At 29.7% G+C, this 15,646-nt stretch overlaps 2 protein-coding genes across 2 annotated transcripts; one reads left to right on the top strand and one right to left on the bottom strand.

Moving 5' to 3' along the window:
* Positions 1-5,151: 5,151 nt before the first annotated feature.
* Positions 5,152-8,436, bottom strand: LOC121223480 (5'-adenylylsulfate reductase-like 5). The gene is made up of 4 exons (XM_041105004.1): positions 7,949-8,436; positions 6,587-6,768; positions 6,081-6,205; positions 5,152-5,946 (listed from the first exon to the last, which is right to left on the bottom strand). Exons 1-4 carry the CDS (start codon positions 8,108-8,110, stop codon positions 5,516-5,518), a joined length of 900 nt encoding a protein of 299 aa, XP_040960938.1. The 5' UTR covers positions 8,111-8,436; the 3' UTR covers positions 5,152-5,515.
* Positions 8,437-11,997: 3,561 nt separating this feature from the next.
* On the top strand, positions 11,998-15,639 carry LOC121223482 (tubulin alpha-5 chain). Its single transcript, XM_041105007.1, has 5 exons — positions 11,998-12,261; positions 13,035-13,249; positions 13,351-13,550; positions 14,590-15,098; positions 15,169-15,639. Exons 1-5 carry the CDS (start codon positions 12,149-12,151, stop codon positions 15,482-15,484), a joined length of 1,353 nt encoding a protein of 450 aa, XP_040960941.1. The 5' UTR covers positions 11,998-12,148; the 3' UTR covers positions 15,485-15,639.
* The last annotated feature ends 7 nt before the right edge of the window (positions 15,640-15,646 follow it).

Consider the following 15,646-nt stretch of genomic DNA (forward strand, 5'->3'; position numbering starts at 1 on the left):
TTGATTTTTACTAAAATATATTCAATTCCATTAATTTTTCGATTCTTAAGATTAAAAACTATAATTATGTGATTCAAATAAATATTTAAGTATAAATTAATAAAAATAATTTAAAAATATATATAAAATTATTTTTTAAAAATAAAATGGAAAAACTCTCCATCTTGGGATATCCAAGATGAGGATAAACTTTCAACTACTGGTTAAAAGAAACATTTTAATCAAACACATTTCAACTTAGAATTCTCTTCTTCTTTGTTCTTGTTTTCCCCCAAAATCATATCATCTTCTTCTTTGTTCTCGTTTCCCTCCAAAGCCCTGAGTTTTTCATCGAAATTAAACTTATCCATTGAATCAATTTGGGTAACGTCCCTGGAACTGTACTTCGGGGAATCGACAAGTTCATGACATGCTGAAAATTCTTGTGTTTTCACTCCATTGTTATCATCAGCAGCAGCTTCAACTGATCCGATAACAGGTTCTTTGATTTTTTCCTCTGCTGATTGTTTTATGTCGAAATAATCTAAGAGAAAAAGGGGTTTTGTAGCAGGATTTGTTGGCCTTCCTCCATGGATATTTGTTTTGGAATCTTGTTTGGTTTTCGGTAATCCATTATCAGGTAGGAAAATCGAGTCATTATCAGCATCAATTTCAAGGTGAATCATTCTGGGAAATGGAAAATTAAACTGCAAAAAGAAAAATCTGTGACCAAATGGGAGAATTTGGTTTTTGATTCATGGATAAAATCTAATGGGGGGATTTTACATAGTTTATTTTCTGTGGAAATTTTTAGGGATGACAGAGTGAAACGCCACCGCCAAGATGGTAGGATTTAAATTTTCATTTCTATTTAATAATTTAATAAATGATTAACTATTAAGGATAATTATCTATTTAAAAGTTAATTATATATTTTTAAATTTAAAATTTTAGAGATAAAATAAAAAAAACAACTGAAGTCTAATTTTTATATTTCGAAATCTAAATAATTTTTTAAAAATAAAAATACCCATCTAAATTATAGAATTAAATTAGGTAAACTACCCTATTAGTTACTAATAAAAAGAAATTTGGATTTGATTACTGAACTATTTTCAAATTTTTATTTAAGTCATTAGGCTGTTAAAATTGATATTATATGGCTTTCTCTGTTTAATCAAAGTCCTTTTATCTTCTACCATTCAAGTTTTTTTTATGGAACAATTTTGGACCTAACGAATTTGCAAAAAAAAATTCAAACAATTTTTTTCTCTTATCTTTGAGACCGATTGTCAGATTGACTTGAATCTAAGTTATGTTCTTCTACTCGTGACGAGTATTGATCTACCGTACCAATCGTCTTCAACAACTTAAATGAAAATTTTTGAATAGATTAGTGACCAAATAGTAATTTCTTTTAGTTAATTGACCAAAATGAAAAATTACCCATAGTTTAGTGACTAATGGTATTGTTTACCCAATTAATATGATATGAATCTTTATACTCTTTGTATATTTGGAATTTAATTTTCATACTTTTTTTTCTAGGAAAGCCAAAAGCATTTATAGATATTTAATACCCATCTTGTGTCCAAATTAATTTAAAAAAAATTAATTATGAATTTTAAAATTGGATTGATTAAATTGAAAATTTATAGAAATATAGATTCGCAAACTGATATAAAACAATTAATTTTGTTAACTGATTTTTCTTTTTCTTTATTATAAATTTGAATTATTTTTAATTAAATCAATCAAATTGATTTAACTATTAATCTAAAATTTTGAATATAAAATATATCAACATTAATATCTTTTAATTTTCAAACTAAATTTATATATAAATTAGTGAAAATATTTTTTTTGTTTCTTTGTCAAAAAATCTGCCATTTAAACTTTTTTTTTTATCGGAACCATTTGCGTTCCGTAGACTAATCAGAAGTCAAAATAAAACACTAACACAACTATGACAAAATATCAAAATCCAACCCAAAATGGTTTCAAGATTTATCACAATAATCAAAACTAAAAATTTTCCAAGAATCTAAACAAAAATCATTACTACTTTACTCCCCTCTAGTTATTTACCTACTTCATAAATAAACTTTATTAAAAGAAAAACAATAAAACAAACTAAAAATCCATAAAATGTTACTGCAAAACCATAATTACTAAAATTTTCTCATACCTGCTCATCATACTGCAAAAACTTCTTTTGATCATCTCCTTGCTGTCTCTTTCCTTGTTGACTTCCCAATGTAAGTATGAAAAACGTAGCCACAGCAGCAAAACCAAATGAACAAATCCCTCCAACAACATTTAAATTTCGTTTCCAGAAACTAAAACAATCAGAATTCCCTTCTTCTTTGTTCTTGGTTTCCCCCCAGATCATATCTTCTTCTCCTTTGTTCTCGTTTTCCTCCAAAATCCTAATTTTTTCATCAAAATTAGACGTACCCATTAAATCAATTTGGGTAACAACGTCCCTAGAATTGGACTTCGGGGAATCGACAGGTTCATGGCATGCTGAAAATTCTTGTGTTTTCACTCCTTTGTCGTCGTCATCAGCAGCAGCAGCTTCAACTGATGCGATGATGTTTTCGTTTGCTGATTGTTTTGGGTCGAAATAATCTGCGAGAAAAAGGGGTTTTGTAGCAGGATTTGTTCGTCTTCCTCCATGGTTATTTGTTTCGGAATCTTGTTTGGTTTCCGGTAATCCTTTATCAGGGAGGAAAACCCAGTCATTATCAGCATCGATTTCAAAGTGAATCATCCTGCGAAATGGAAAAATAAACAGCAAAAAGAAAAATCTGTGATCAAATGGGAGGATTGATGGATAAAATCTAATGGGAGGATTTTACATAGGAGTTTCTTTTCCTGTGGAAATTTTTAGTGATGACAGAGTGAGGCCACCGCCAAGATGGTAGGATTTAAATTTTCATCATCTTTGTTTTGATTTAATAATTTAATAAATAATTATCTATTTAAAATTAATTTTATAATTTTAAATTTTAAATTTTAGGGATAAAATAAAAAAAATTGAAATCTAATTTTTATATTTCAAAATCTAAATAACTTTTTAAAAATAGAAATACCCAATTCTAATCCTACTCTAAATTATAGAATTAAATTGGTTAATTACACTTTTAGTTGCTAATAAAAAAATTAGAATTTGGTTATTGAACTATTCTCAAGTTTTTATTTAAGCCATTAGGTTATTAAAATTAATACTATACGACTTTCTTTGTTCAATCAAAAGTTTTTTTTCCCTTCTCTTCTACTGTTTAGGTTTTTTTTTTCATGAAACAACATTGGACGTAATGAATTTGCAAACAAAAATAGAAACAAATTTTTTTCTCTAATTTTCGACATTGATTGTTAGATTGACTTGAATTTAAGTTACGTTCTTTTACTCATCGATGAGTATTGATCTAGCATACCGGTTGTCTTCAGCGACTTAAATAAAAAATTTTGAATAGTTCAATAATAAAATTATAATTTTTTTAGTTAATTGACCAATTGAAAAGTTACCCATAGTTTAGCGACTAATGGTGTTGTTTACTTAATTAATATGCCATATATCCTTATACCCTTTGTATATTTGGAATTTAATTTTTATACTTTTATTTTTAATAATTTAATCATTCTATTTTCAAATTTAAAAATTTAAGTCCAATTTTATTACCGTTAATATTTTTCTATTAAATTCGTTAGCATGACATATTGAAATTTTTTAAAAACTTACTCATTTGATAGTCATATGACAAAAAATGACATTGTAATGAATTTGAATTTAACATAGAATTATAATGGTGTTAATAATTTTTAAAAAAATTCATGCCAACATTTTAATTAAAATAAAATATTTAAATCCTAACTAATAATATTATAAAATTTTAGCAACGGAGTCACATACTCAATCGCTTTATTCATAATTTTACTTTTTGTTTGGAAACTTATACTTTAAATATAAAATTAGATTTTGAGTGATTTAACATAATCTTTTTTATTCATAATTAATTAAGTCCAAAAAAATTGATTAATTTATTAATTATATAAACCAATTAAAATTATTTTTTATATTTCTTTTAATTTTATAAAATTTTAATCATTGTTGATCTAGCAATTAAATCAGTCAAACCAATTAAATTAAGAATCAATGATCTGATCGATTCAAAATACGGAATGTAACACTTTAAGGTTGTACCACGTCATCACCTAAATATATATATAAAAATTTTCAAGTGATATTGTAACACAATCTCAAAACATTACACTATTAAACTTTTATATTTTTAAAGTTCAAGGACCAAAATAAATTTAGTTGTCAAATTTAAGTACCAAAGTAGATAAAAAAAATACAAGTACTAAAGTGGACCTAATTGTCAAGTTTAAAAACAAAAAATTATATTATCCCTTTTAAATCAGACCGCTAATTTTTTATTTAAACATAATTAAATAAACAATTAAATATTTTAAAAAATATAATATCAATTTAATTGTCAACTTTTTTTGTTGTGATTTTTAAATTCTATTAGTGATTTTTAAATTTTATTAATTTTGACCAATTCAACCAACTTGATTCAATTCTAACACAATATACAAATGTTGAGAATTAAAGTCAATATTATGCCAATGGTAAAAACTACCACCATTAACTAACCAGTGAAAGAAAAAAACAAGATAGAATAATTAAGTAACCATTTTTGTAACTTTTTATAATTGAATAATTGAAAAAAAAATTGTTAATAATTAAATTGAATGACAAAAAAAATATTAATAGCTAGATGACTACTAATATAATTTACCTTATTTCTCACTATGCTTAGAAAGTACCTATAACTATTTCCCAACCTATAAATAGGAAGAAAATACACTCCAAAGAATTCAAACCCACGTTCTCCTACATTAACAACAATACTCATACTAATCGAATTTTTTCACAGGGAAATTACTTGAGCCATGCCCCATATGTTTTTAAATGATAAATCAAATTATTTGGTGTCAGTTCACCAAAAAGGTTTTGTACTGCAAAATTTTATCTAAATTTTAGACTATTCACACTCAACTTTTCATATATTTGCATATTACTTCAAATTGTATAAACTAGTTCAATTTCTTACATCCAAAGAATGATATTTAAATATATATATTATTCTAGAAAGAGAAAAATGATTCCAATATAAAGGATCCATAGAGTTAAATTGAATGTTATTGAAACAAATGGATGTTTCGGGTAAAAGCTTACATTCCACTAATGTGTAAAGTAATAGATGTTCCTCCAAATAACAAATATATATACACACAATTTCAAAACAAAAAGCTGATTCTCAGATGTTACCTACATGCTAACTAGTTGGTTTCCTCCCAAAAATTAAACCCACAACTCAAACAAGCATTAGGTTTTGTGTGTGTGTGCGTGTGCAAGCGTGCGTGTGACTAGTCATCCCAAGGCATCGCAGCGGTTCGTAACACACTATCTGATCATTGAATCCCTTCTCTACGTTTAAGCTCAGTTAGATAAAATTCCAACAACCTAAGGTGAGGATGAGGATCTACCCGAAGAAGATTTGCCTAAAGAGACCGAAGCCAGTGAAGAAGCCCAAACACGGGCGCTTTCTGCACCTTGATGAAAATTCCGGGTTTTGCATAGCCTTAGTTTGGTCCAAGCTCTCCTCACATCGACCATGTGAAGGGCTCGTGCAAACAACTGATTCGTCTCGCCAAATATTTCTAAGTTCAAGTGCGGAGCATATGAAACCCAGAATGTTTCGAGATGTGACAGTACTATAGGGAATATTGATAGAAGTAGTTTCATACAAAGAAACAAAACTGAAAACACTAAGTAGGGCTCCCTTTTCACTATCTCCATTGAGAATGGCTCGTTCCATGACTGCTTCATATGGTTATTGTGGTCTCTGGATGTAACCAGTTCGTGCTCAGCAATGTATTGAAATGGTTCAAATCCTGAAAAAACGAAAACTCGTGTTAAGAAACATGTAATTACTTTTGACTTGCTAGCTAGGCTTTGATACAAGTAGCTAGCACAATCCAGGGCAGACTTATATTACTCGATATCGTTGGCATAGGAGAGCAATTACCTGTTATTTTCTCGTAAAATTGTTCTATTGAAGGGAGATCTTTTGGACCACGATATTGTACCCTTGATGTCTGGTTGACAATTAGAATTGATGGCAAGCTATGAATTCCGTATCTTGAAAATATACTGTGATACAAACAACATATGTCAAAGATATTAGCTATGAAGTTTGTAATTAGATTAGGAGGAGCAGCAAAAGAATAGTTTATTTGATCGATAATTCCCTATCATGCACTAATAAAAATGAAGCAATGTCACCTTCACGGAGATTCTTCACAAAAGAAGAACTGGTTCTGGCATCAGTTAAGGACACATTATTAGGGAAGTATCGGACTGTTAGATACGGGTATGATCAAATTTTCTAAGTTTTCTTACGTTTTTGGAGAGTTCTTGGAGGATCATATCCCCACACCAATTGGATCAAACAACAGCAAAAATATATAATTGATATGAAACTACTTCACAGGCTTTGTAGTACATTCGGAAGCAAGATAAGTAGCTACACACCTTGGTGAAGCTGAAGACTCTTCAACTGCCAGATGCTCCAACTGAGGAAACATGGAACCGATAATGTCAAATTTCGGACGCAATCTTCGTGAAAATGGGCACCAAGAAGCATAAAAGAGCACGGAAACATAACCATTTCTCTGTTTTGAAGTCAATGCTCTCTCCAGGAAGTTTCCATCCACCTGAGAACAAAATGAATATACATATATGTAAATATTATCAGAATGTTTGTCTTTAAATACAGAAAGTAAAGCAAACTACTTCCAGTTGCACAGGGGATGTAGCTAACTACAAGGTCATAACACACACGAGCATACAACAAAGCATTTCAAGTTAAGAAACATAATGCGATGGATGCATACATTAGACCTACAATTAAACACTGGTTGCAAAGGTTTAACTTAAGAAAATTGGAAGATACATGCTTGAACGGGCACTCATTTTCATGAAGATATCGCAAACAGTGCCCATGAAAGAAACATTATTTGCTTTATTTCCTACTATTATGTCTGAAAGCAGAAATGATGGATATGCCATGATTTAACTTTCGAGCTATGGACATCGTAGCATATATGTTCTAAAACAGAATTTGATGAAGAAAGAAGCCTAACTTATCGACTCTTACGATTCTTAAACCCATTGAAATGGTACCTTAACCTAAGGTACAAAGATTACAGTTTCTTATAGAAAATCAAAAAGCATACTAAGTTACAACATTTTCTGGCATTTATGAAGAAAGTTCACATTCCAAGTAACCAGGCCATATAGATTCTTTTCTAACCACAACCTAATGAACCTAATGCCGGTGCCAAAGAGCTACTGATATGCCATTTAAGCAAACAAGTTCAGAGATTTAAGAAACGGATGCGATCTTTAACAATGTGGCGTGGTCGAGCCGAATTGAATAAGGCTTAAGTCATAGTATATAACACTTAAGCTGAATATCTATTACTTTGACATAGCCATAATAGTCTAAAATTCTAGGTGCTCAGCTTTTCAAATACATAAATATTATATAAATTCAAAATCTTCTACAAGAAAATAAATAATCAAAGCCCTTAATCATGGCTAATAAATTTTATAATTCCATTTCTAGTTCTTTCTCTATCATTTAACAGAAAATAACCCATAAACCATTACCCTGATACAATTAAAAATTTTTAAAAAAATCATGATCATACTCCAATATTTCAGGCAAAAAAGAAACCCCCCAAAATTTCTTCTTCTTTTTTTAAACATGATAAGACAAGCTCATATATGCCAAGAATCTAAAAAAGAAAAAAAAAACTCAGAATCCATTTTTTTCATAAAAACCAACCTAAAAAAAAATTCCCACCAAATTTTGAGGAAAAAAGAACGTACCTCGAGAGGGGGGATTGGAGATAACGAAGGAGAGCATTGAAATCGAAGGTTTTCAATGAACACATCAGCTTCATGGGAGCAAATCGGAGAACCCAAAACGCAGCGTATTGAACAGATAACAGTTATATAGAACAACAAAAGAAGAAAGGAACAAGAACCCATCTTCGAATTCGATTTATAAAACAAAGGAAAAATTCAAAACAAGAAGAACCGGAAGAAAATGGGCGAATTGAAACCCAGAAAAGAAGAAACAATTTCTTTTCTTTTTTCTTTTAAATTATATATTAGATTCCGGAGAAAAGGAGGAGACGGTGTACAAATTACAAAAGTCTGGTGATTTTAAAAGCTTTAATTTCTTAATAATGAAAATTTAAAATATATTTATGAGATGAACATTGATGATGGCTGGGGTTGGGAGCCGTGCCTTCGCCGTGTGGGTCTAAATGCTTGACCGTGGGTAAACTTAAAAATAACACCGTGTTGTTTTCGCTGTTTCCCAATATTTATTATATATTTATATTATTATTTTTTATATTCATATTCATGTTATTAGTAAGTTGTATTTTTTTTTATTATTCAATTAAAAAAAAAAGTTACAAAATAATTATTCATAATTTTTTTTAAGTCACTAGGATGTAAACTTATCCATAGGTTGAGTCACCCGAATGTTCACCTGAAAAGTGAGGGAATTTTTATAAAAATGTAAACCCAAAAAATTAACTTATGTCAAAATTAAGACCCGTTTAGAGAACGGGCTGGGCCTTGGGTAAGATTTTTTTTGCTTGAGCTCGACCCGAATTTGCAAAAAAATTATTATTTTTGTTATTGTTTTTTACTGTTTTGTTGTTATTTTCTTATTGTTTTCTCACTATTTTGTTTTCATTTCACTATTATGTTGCTACTATTTTGTTGTTATTATTTGAATATTGTATAACTCTTGTTTTATTGTTATTTTTATTATTATTTTAGAGGCATTTGCTTATTAAGTTGCACCTTTCTTAGTGTTATTTAAGTGTACATAAAATTTTTTAATTTATTTTAATATTTTTAGTATTGTTGATGTATTGTATTTTTTAAAAATAATAATATAAAAATTCGGGCCGAGTCCGAGTTTTAACATTTTTATTTGAACCGAACTGAGCCCGAGCCTAAGATTTTAGTTGGACCTAACTCGACCCATAGACACCTTTACTAGGATGTTAAGTTTTTAAGTCCAACTAACGAGCTCTAAGCGATGATTTGACGATCAATACGATGAATTAATACCTATTAACAAGTAGAAAAACATACATTATATCCAAGTTGATCTTATTGTCAATATCGGAGATTAAAAAAGAAAGCTCTTTAGATTTTTGTTTGTAGATTCATGACGTTTAAAAAATACATACTGGTGTCGTCTGGCACAGTGTCGATACCAATAATTTTTTTAAAAAAATGTAATGATTAGCTGATAATTGCCCAAAAAGTTGGGTGGTGTCGTCGGTGTGTCAAGTGACACCAGTTTATACGATAGCAAACAACCCATTTTCGTAAATAAATTTTCCTCAACTTATTTTTATAATTAATTAATTTTTCAATATTTTTTTATATAAAAACCCGTAATTTTAATTTTAATATTGATATAAGTTAAAAATTTTGATAAAAAGTTAAAACTTTTGTCACGCTTTTTGAACGTAAAGTTGAACACCTCTCAACTTAAACTTTGCATAATCATTAGAGAGACTAAAACTTAAGTAGAGGTAAGGACTTCCATTATAGCTCTCGATTTCGTTAGGGGCTTCTTGTGATAATGGACGATCTGTTAGGATATTATTATGGGATATTATTTTTTAAGATTATATTATATATCTTTTCTATCCCTACATGACTATTGCTGTATAAATATTATATATACTCATGAGGTTTATCAATAAGATTAAAAGAGATTATCACTTTATGATCATAATCAACAAATTATGTTCAAGTGACACTAACTTACCCTTACTAGGCATTCATATTTCGGATGCTCATAAATCATAATACTCTATTTCTTTTTTCATATGTTAATCGTACCGATAATTATGTTGTGCACCACTTAGCTAGCTAGGTGTGTTGCTGCGAGGATGTTTTACATTTTTATTATTATCACTAACTTTGTAAAAGATGATAGTTGATAATTTTTTTAGTTCAAACTTCTCTAATTTTAACTTAGATTATTTTAAATATTTGAATTACTTAAATTTTATAAATATATATATTTCAAATTTAAAATGTAACCAATTTAATGGAAAAGGGAGAGTATAAATTTTAAAGACATATAATCAAATTTAAAAATTGAACAAAAATACGTCGATAAAAATAATATTTTATAATTTACAGAACGTATTTGTGGGTAAATTAAATCTTATATGTTAAGAAAATAGACATTGTGATTTAAATTTAAAAGAAACTATATTATATATGAAATAAGTATAAATATGTTTCATAAATAAGATTCACGTCGGAATTGATAGTTAGATAGATAAAATGACTTGATTGATGTGATACATATATTTTGCATCAATTTGGAGAGTAATTTTAAAATTTACACTATAATTTGGATGCAATTAACCATTTATTTATATGTAAATAAAATATTTAATTTTATATTTAAAAAAATTTAATTTAGTTTTAAATAATTAAAATTTTTTTTAATAAAGGGGATAATGCAACGTTAATTCTTAAACCCGATAAGTTTTTTTTTTAATTTTAATTCTTGTGATGAAATAATAATATAATATTTTGTTGAGTTATCACCTATTTTTATAAAAATTATAATTTTTTAAAGTAAAAATGATGTGACATAATATCATAATATTGGAAATAGAAATTAAGTCAAGAAAAGTTGCTAAATTTATGGGCAAAATGTTTATCCATAATAGAAAGGTTAAATATGCAAAAAGTCCCTATACTCTTCAAAAATTTGTAATTTAGTTTTTGTTTATTTCTAGGAATTTAATCCCTTTACTTTTTAGATTTCAAAATTCAGGTATAACTATTAATACAGTTAATTTTTTTGGTTAAATTCAAGTTTGTTACAGTGTCATTTTTTTAATTACATGCTATTAAGTGAGTATTTTTTTATTTCAAAATGTCACACTAACAAATTTATTAAAATAATTTAATAATGTTAACAATTGGACTTAAATTTTCAAGTCTGAAAAGTAAATGGGGTAAAATTATCATAGAGGCCTTCATACTAAGAGTTAGATTGCATTTTGCCACTTTTACTAGAAATAATAGACAAATTAGTTCATAAACATTCGATTAAAAAGCAAATTGATCATTTCTATAAAAATTTTCATCCATTTTTACAGTTAAAAACTAGCGTGAGTGACGAAATAACTAGACAACTACACGTGTACCTCATGCTAACATATAAAGACCAGTTTTTAATAGTAAAAATGGATGAAATTTTTAACAGTAAGACCAACTTGCTCTTTCATCTAACATATATGGACTATTTTGCCCTTTTTTTTGAATAAAAGTGACAAAATGCAATCTAACTCCTAGTATAAAGACCTCCATGATACTTTTATCCCATTTACTTTTCAGACTTCAAAATACTCACGAAGCTAATTTAATTTTACACTACTATAACCAGAGGCATATACTTATACAAGAGTTAGGGGCCTGGCCTCCAAAACATTTAGAAATTCATCATTAGCCCTTCAAAGTTTTTAAAAATTTTAATTAGGCCTTAAACTTTTTGGAAATTTTTATCAAGCCCTTGAAATTTTTGAAACTTTTTTTCAATGAAGCCAAAATTTTTAGAAAATATCATTAAGCCCTTAAAAGTTCTGAAAACATTAATTATACTCCTAAAATTTTGAAAATTTTTAATCAAACTCTTCTAAATTTAATGCCAATATCCGTCACTGAATATAACTCCGATATTTTACTATTAACCATGAAAAAAATATATATAAAAAGAAAAATGAGAAAAAAATGAGCTTGCCATACAGTTGGCTGGACCTTAACTAACTCTTCATTATTTTGCGGTTGTTCAATTTTTTTTTCTTTGATGCTCATTCATTTGTTCATTTTCTTCTTCTCTTTTCTTTCTTTTATGTTTCAACCCTATTTTCCTTCATAAATTGTAAAGGGAAAAAAAGGTATTGAGGAAGAGAGGAAAAGGGTCTGTTTGAATTTTGTGTTTAGAAATTAAAGGAAGGGAAAAAAATGAGGGAGGTGATTAGTGTTCATATAGGACAAGCTGGAATTCAGGTTGGGAATTCATGTTGGGAGCTTTACTGCCTTGAACATGGCATTCAGCCTGATGGGATGATGCCTAGGTGAGTGCATGTATCATCATCATCATGATTTATGATCATCTCTTTTATGTATGTTTTGCATGTATCATGCAATGATCAATAACCATGATCATGATTTTCTTATGTGTTTTAAGTGTTGAATTCAGATTTTTTTTTTTTTGCTTTTTCTGTTAAAAGGTTTTTGGGATCTGGGTTTTCCTTTCATGGTGGTGTGTTTTTTCTTTGATTCTTTAGGATTTGGTTTAATTATGTACAAGTGACTTGTACTTTTCAGATTTTTGAAATTTATTTTTTTTATTTTTAATTTTAAAAATTTGGTCTCTTTATTTATATGATTTAAACATTTAAATTGAATTGATAACACTTAAATTTGAATATGTTGTATTAATGATGTTATTAATTAACCTTTAATGTTTAAATTATACAAGTAGAGGGATTAAATTCTTTGAATCAAAGAAGAGGGATTAAATTTCAAAATATTCAAAGTGTTCAGGGATTGAAGGCATAATTAGGCCTTGAAATTTTGGTACTAATAGAAGGGGCAAAATTTTTTTTTTCTTCAATTTGATGAAAATGGAATATTTGGGTTGAATTGAAGTGGATGATTATATTTATACCTCTCGTAAGTCACCACTTTGGAAAAACTGACTCCTTCCCCTAGCACTCTCAACTTCCTCCTCCCAAATCCTTTTCTGGTATCCACACTCTGATCATCTCAATCTTCTTACAACTCTCTGCCCACTGAGTGAATTTACAAACATAGAATAAAACTCATTTGTGTGTTTTGCATGCAGCGAGGGCAATGCAGGTGGTAACCATGATGCCTTCAGCACCTTCTTTAGCGAGACTGGATCCGGAAAATACGTGCCGAGAGCTTTATTCATCGACCTAGAGCCGACCGTCATGGACGAAGTTCGGGCCGGGACTTACCGGCAACTGTTCCATCCGCAACAACTTATTTCCGGCAAGGAAGATGCTGCTAATAACTTTGCTAGAGGACACTACACAGGTAACATTTTAAACCATGAACCTATTTTGTGCAAATTTTGTTAGCTTTTGGATTAATGAGTTGAAATGGGTGTTGATTTAATGTTCTACTGTATGGTTCAGCTGGTAGGGACATTGTGGAAGTTTGCCTTGACCGAGTTAGAAAACTGGCTGATAACTGCACTGGATTGCAAGGGTTTTTGATGTTTAATGCCGTGGGCGGTGGAACTGGTTCCGGTTTAGGCTCGCTGCTTTTGGAGCGCTTGTCCGTTGAATATGGGAAAAAGCCTAAACTTGGCTTCACAATCTATCCTTCTCCTCAGGTAATATCCAAATACAAATTTGTTTATTATATCCGAATCCGTTTGTTAAAGTAAAAAAAAAAAAAAGCGACAAAAGTAAAATATATTTAAATAATGAATATACGAGAGTTAATACCCATATTTGCCAAAAGTAATTAGAATATCTGAATTTGAATATTATTTGAATCTGTCATATTTCGGAGTAGGTGTATGAAAATATACAAATCCTCACTACCCATTGCCGTCCCTAGTAGATGTTTTTCTCTGTGCTGAAATTATATAAGATGTGTCCATGGGTCAAGTCGAGTCAATTATGACTAAGTTTATCTATGTTATCGACACTATTTATACGCCATTCATATTTACCCATACCTTATTTGATCTAGAGTTGTCCATGGATTAAGACGAGTCAAAGCTTGATTTAAAAAATTTTCAAGCCCACGCTCAAGTTTGGCTTAGCTCGATCCTCCTAAAGCCAAAAGGGCCAAATTATTGTTTAAAAAATAATAAAATATATTATTTTATATTAATATTTATATGTTTTAATTAAATTTAAATTAAAGTTGGGATGGATTAGCTCGAGGACAAATAAATTTTTGTCCAAGCTTAACCCAAAGATCTATTCTAACCTCATATAAACTTGAATTTTTTTAACCCTATCCACATTCATAAATGATTAATCTAAACACATTCAAATTTGCTCATATTAATTTTTACTATTTTGTTTATAAAATTGTTAATTTTCATTTAATATTTAGTAATATATATTTATTAAAATTTTAAAAATATACCACTTATCATATTTTTAAATATTTATATTATATTATCATATGATATAAATGACATAATATATTATGGAATTGAAGTTTGGATATATATTTTTTAAATATTTCTTTTTTTTTTTAAGTTCATTTCTCGTATCTAATATTTTTTGTTCAAATATTCTCAAGCATCGGGCAAACATTTGGATTTGGATGAATAACCCAAAGCTTGAAAAGGTTTAGCTTGAACTATATTTTATGTTGTCACTTATAAGAACAAATTACCCTAATTTGTGCAGGTTTCTACAGCAGTTGTTGAACCATACAATAGTGTTCTCTCAACTCATTCTCTCCTTGAACACACAGATGTTGTGGTGCTTCTCGACAACGAAGCTATATACGATATCTGCAGGCGATCGTTAGACATTGAAAGGCCGACTTACAAGAACTTGAACCGCTTAATATCACAAATCATTTCGTCTTTGACGTCTTCGTTGAGGTTTGATGGTGCCATAAACGTTGACATTACTGAGTTTCAGACGAACCTTGTGCCATATCCTCGTATCCATTTCATGCTCTCCTCGTATGCCCCGGTGATCTCGGTTGCAAAGGCTTACCACGAAAACCTATCAGTTGCCCAGATTACCAGTGGTGTTTTTGAACCGGGAAGCATGATGGCTAAATGTGATCCGAGGCACGGAAAATACATGGCGTGCTGTTTGATGTACCGTGGAGATGTCGTACCAAAGGACGTAAATGCTGCTGTTCGCAACATTAAAACTAGGCGGGCGGTTCAGTTTGTAGACTGGTTAGTTGGCGTTTCAAAATTTTACATTTCCATCAAATGAATTCGTATTGATTTTGCCGTTTTGTTTTAGGTGCCCTACTGGTTTCAAGTGTGGCATCAACTATCAGCCACCAACGGTGGTACCCGGGGGTGATCTCGCTGAGGTAAGACGTGCGGTGTGTATGATCAGCAATAACACAGCGGTGGCAGAGGTTTTCGCCCGAATTGATCATAAGTTTGATCTCATGTATGCAAAGAGAGCTTTCGTTCATTGGTACATAGGTGAAGGAATGGAGGAAGGTGAATTCTCTGAAGCACGCGAAGATCTCTCCGCTCTCGAGAAAGATTATGAAGAAGTCGGAGCAGAAGGTCCCGAAGATGATGAAGAACCACAGGAAGATTACTAGATCATCTACCATTTCATGAATACAACAGCTAATGGTTATATTCCTTATCTAATTGAATCATTAGCATTTTTCCAATAAAATCATGATGTCTAAAATATCAGATACAGATATGTATTTAATGAGGATAATTGAATTTTTGTACCTTTTTTCATGTATTTGGAT

Source organism: Gossypium hirsutum, chromosome D11 (genome assembly GCF_007990345.1).
Source record: "Gossypium hirsutum isolate 1008001.06 chromosome D11, Gossypium_hirsutum_v2.1, whole genome shotgun sequence".
Lineage (NCBI taxonomy): Eukaryota > Viridiplantae > Streptophyta > Magnoliopsida > Malvales > Malvaceae > Gossypium > Gossypium hirsutum.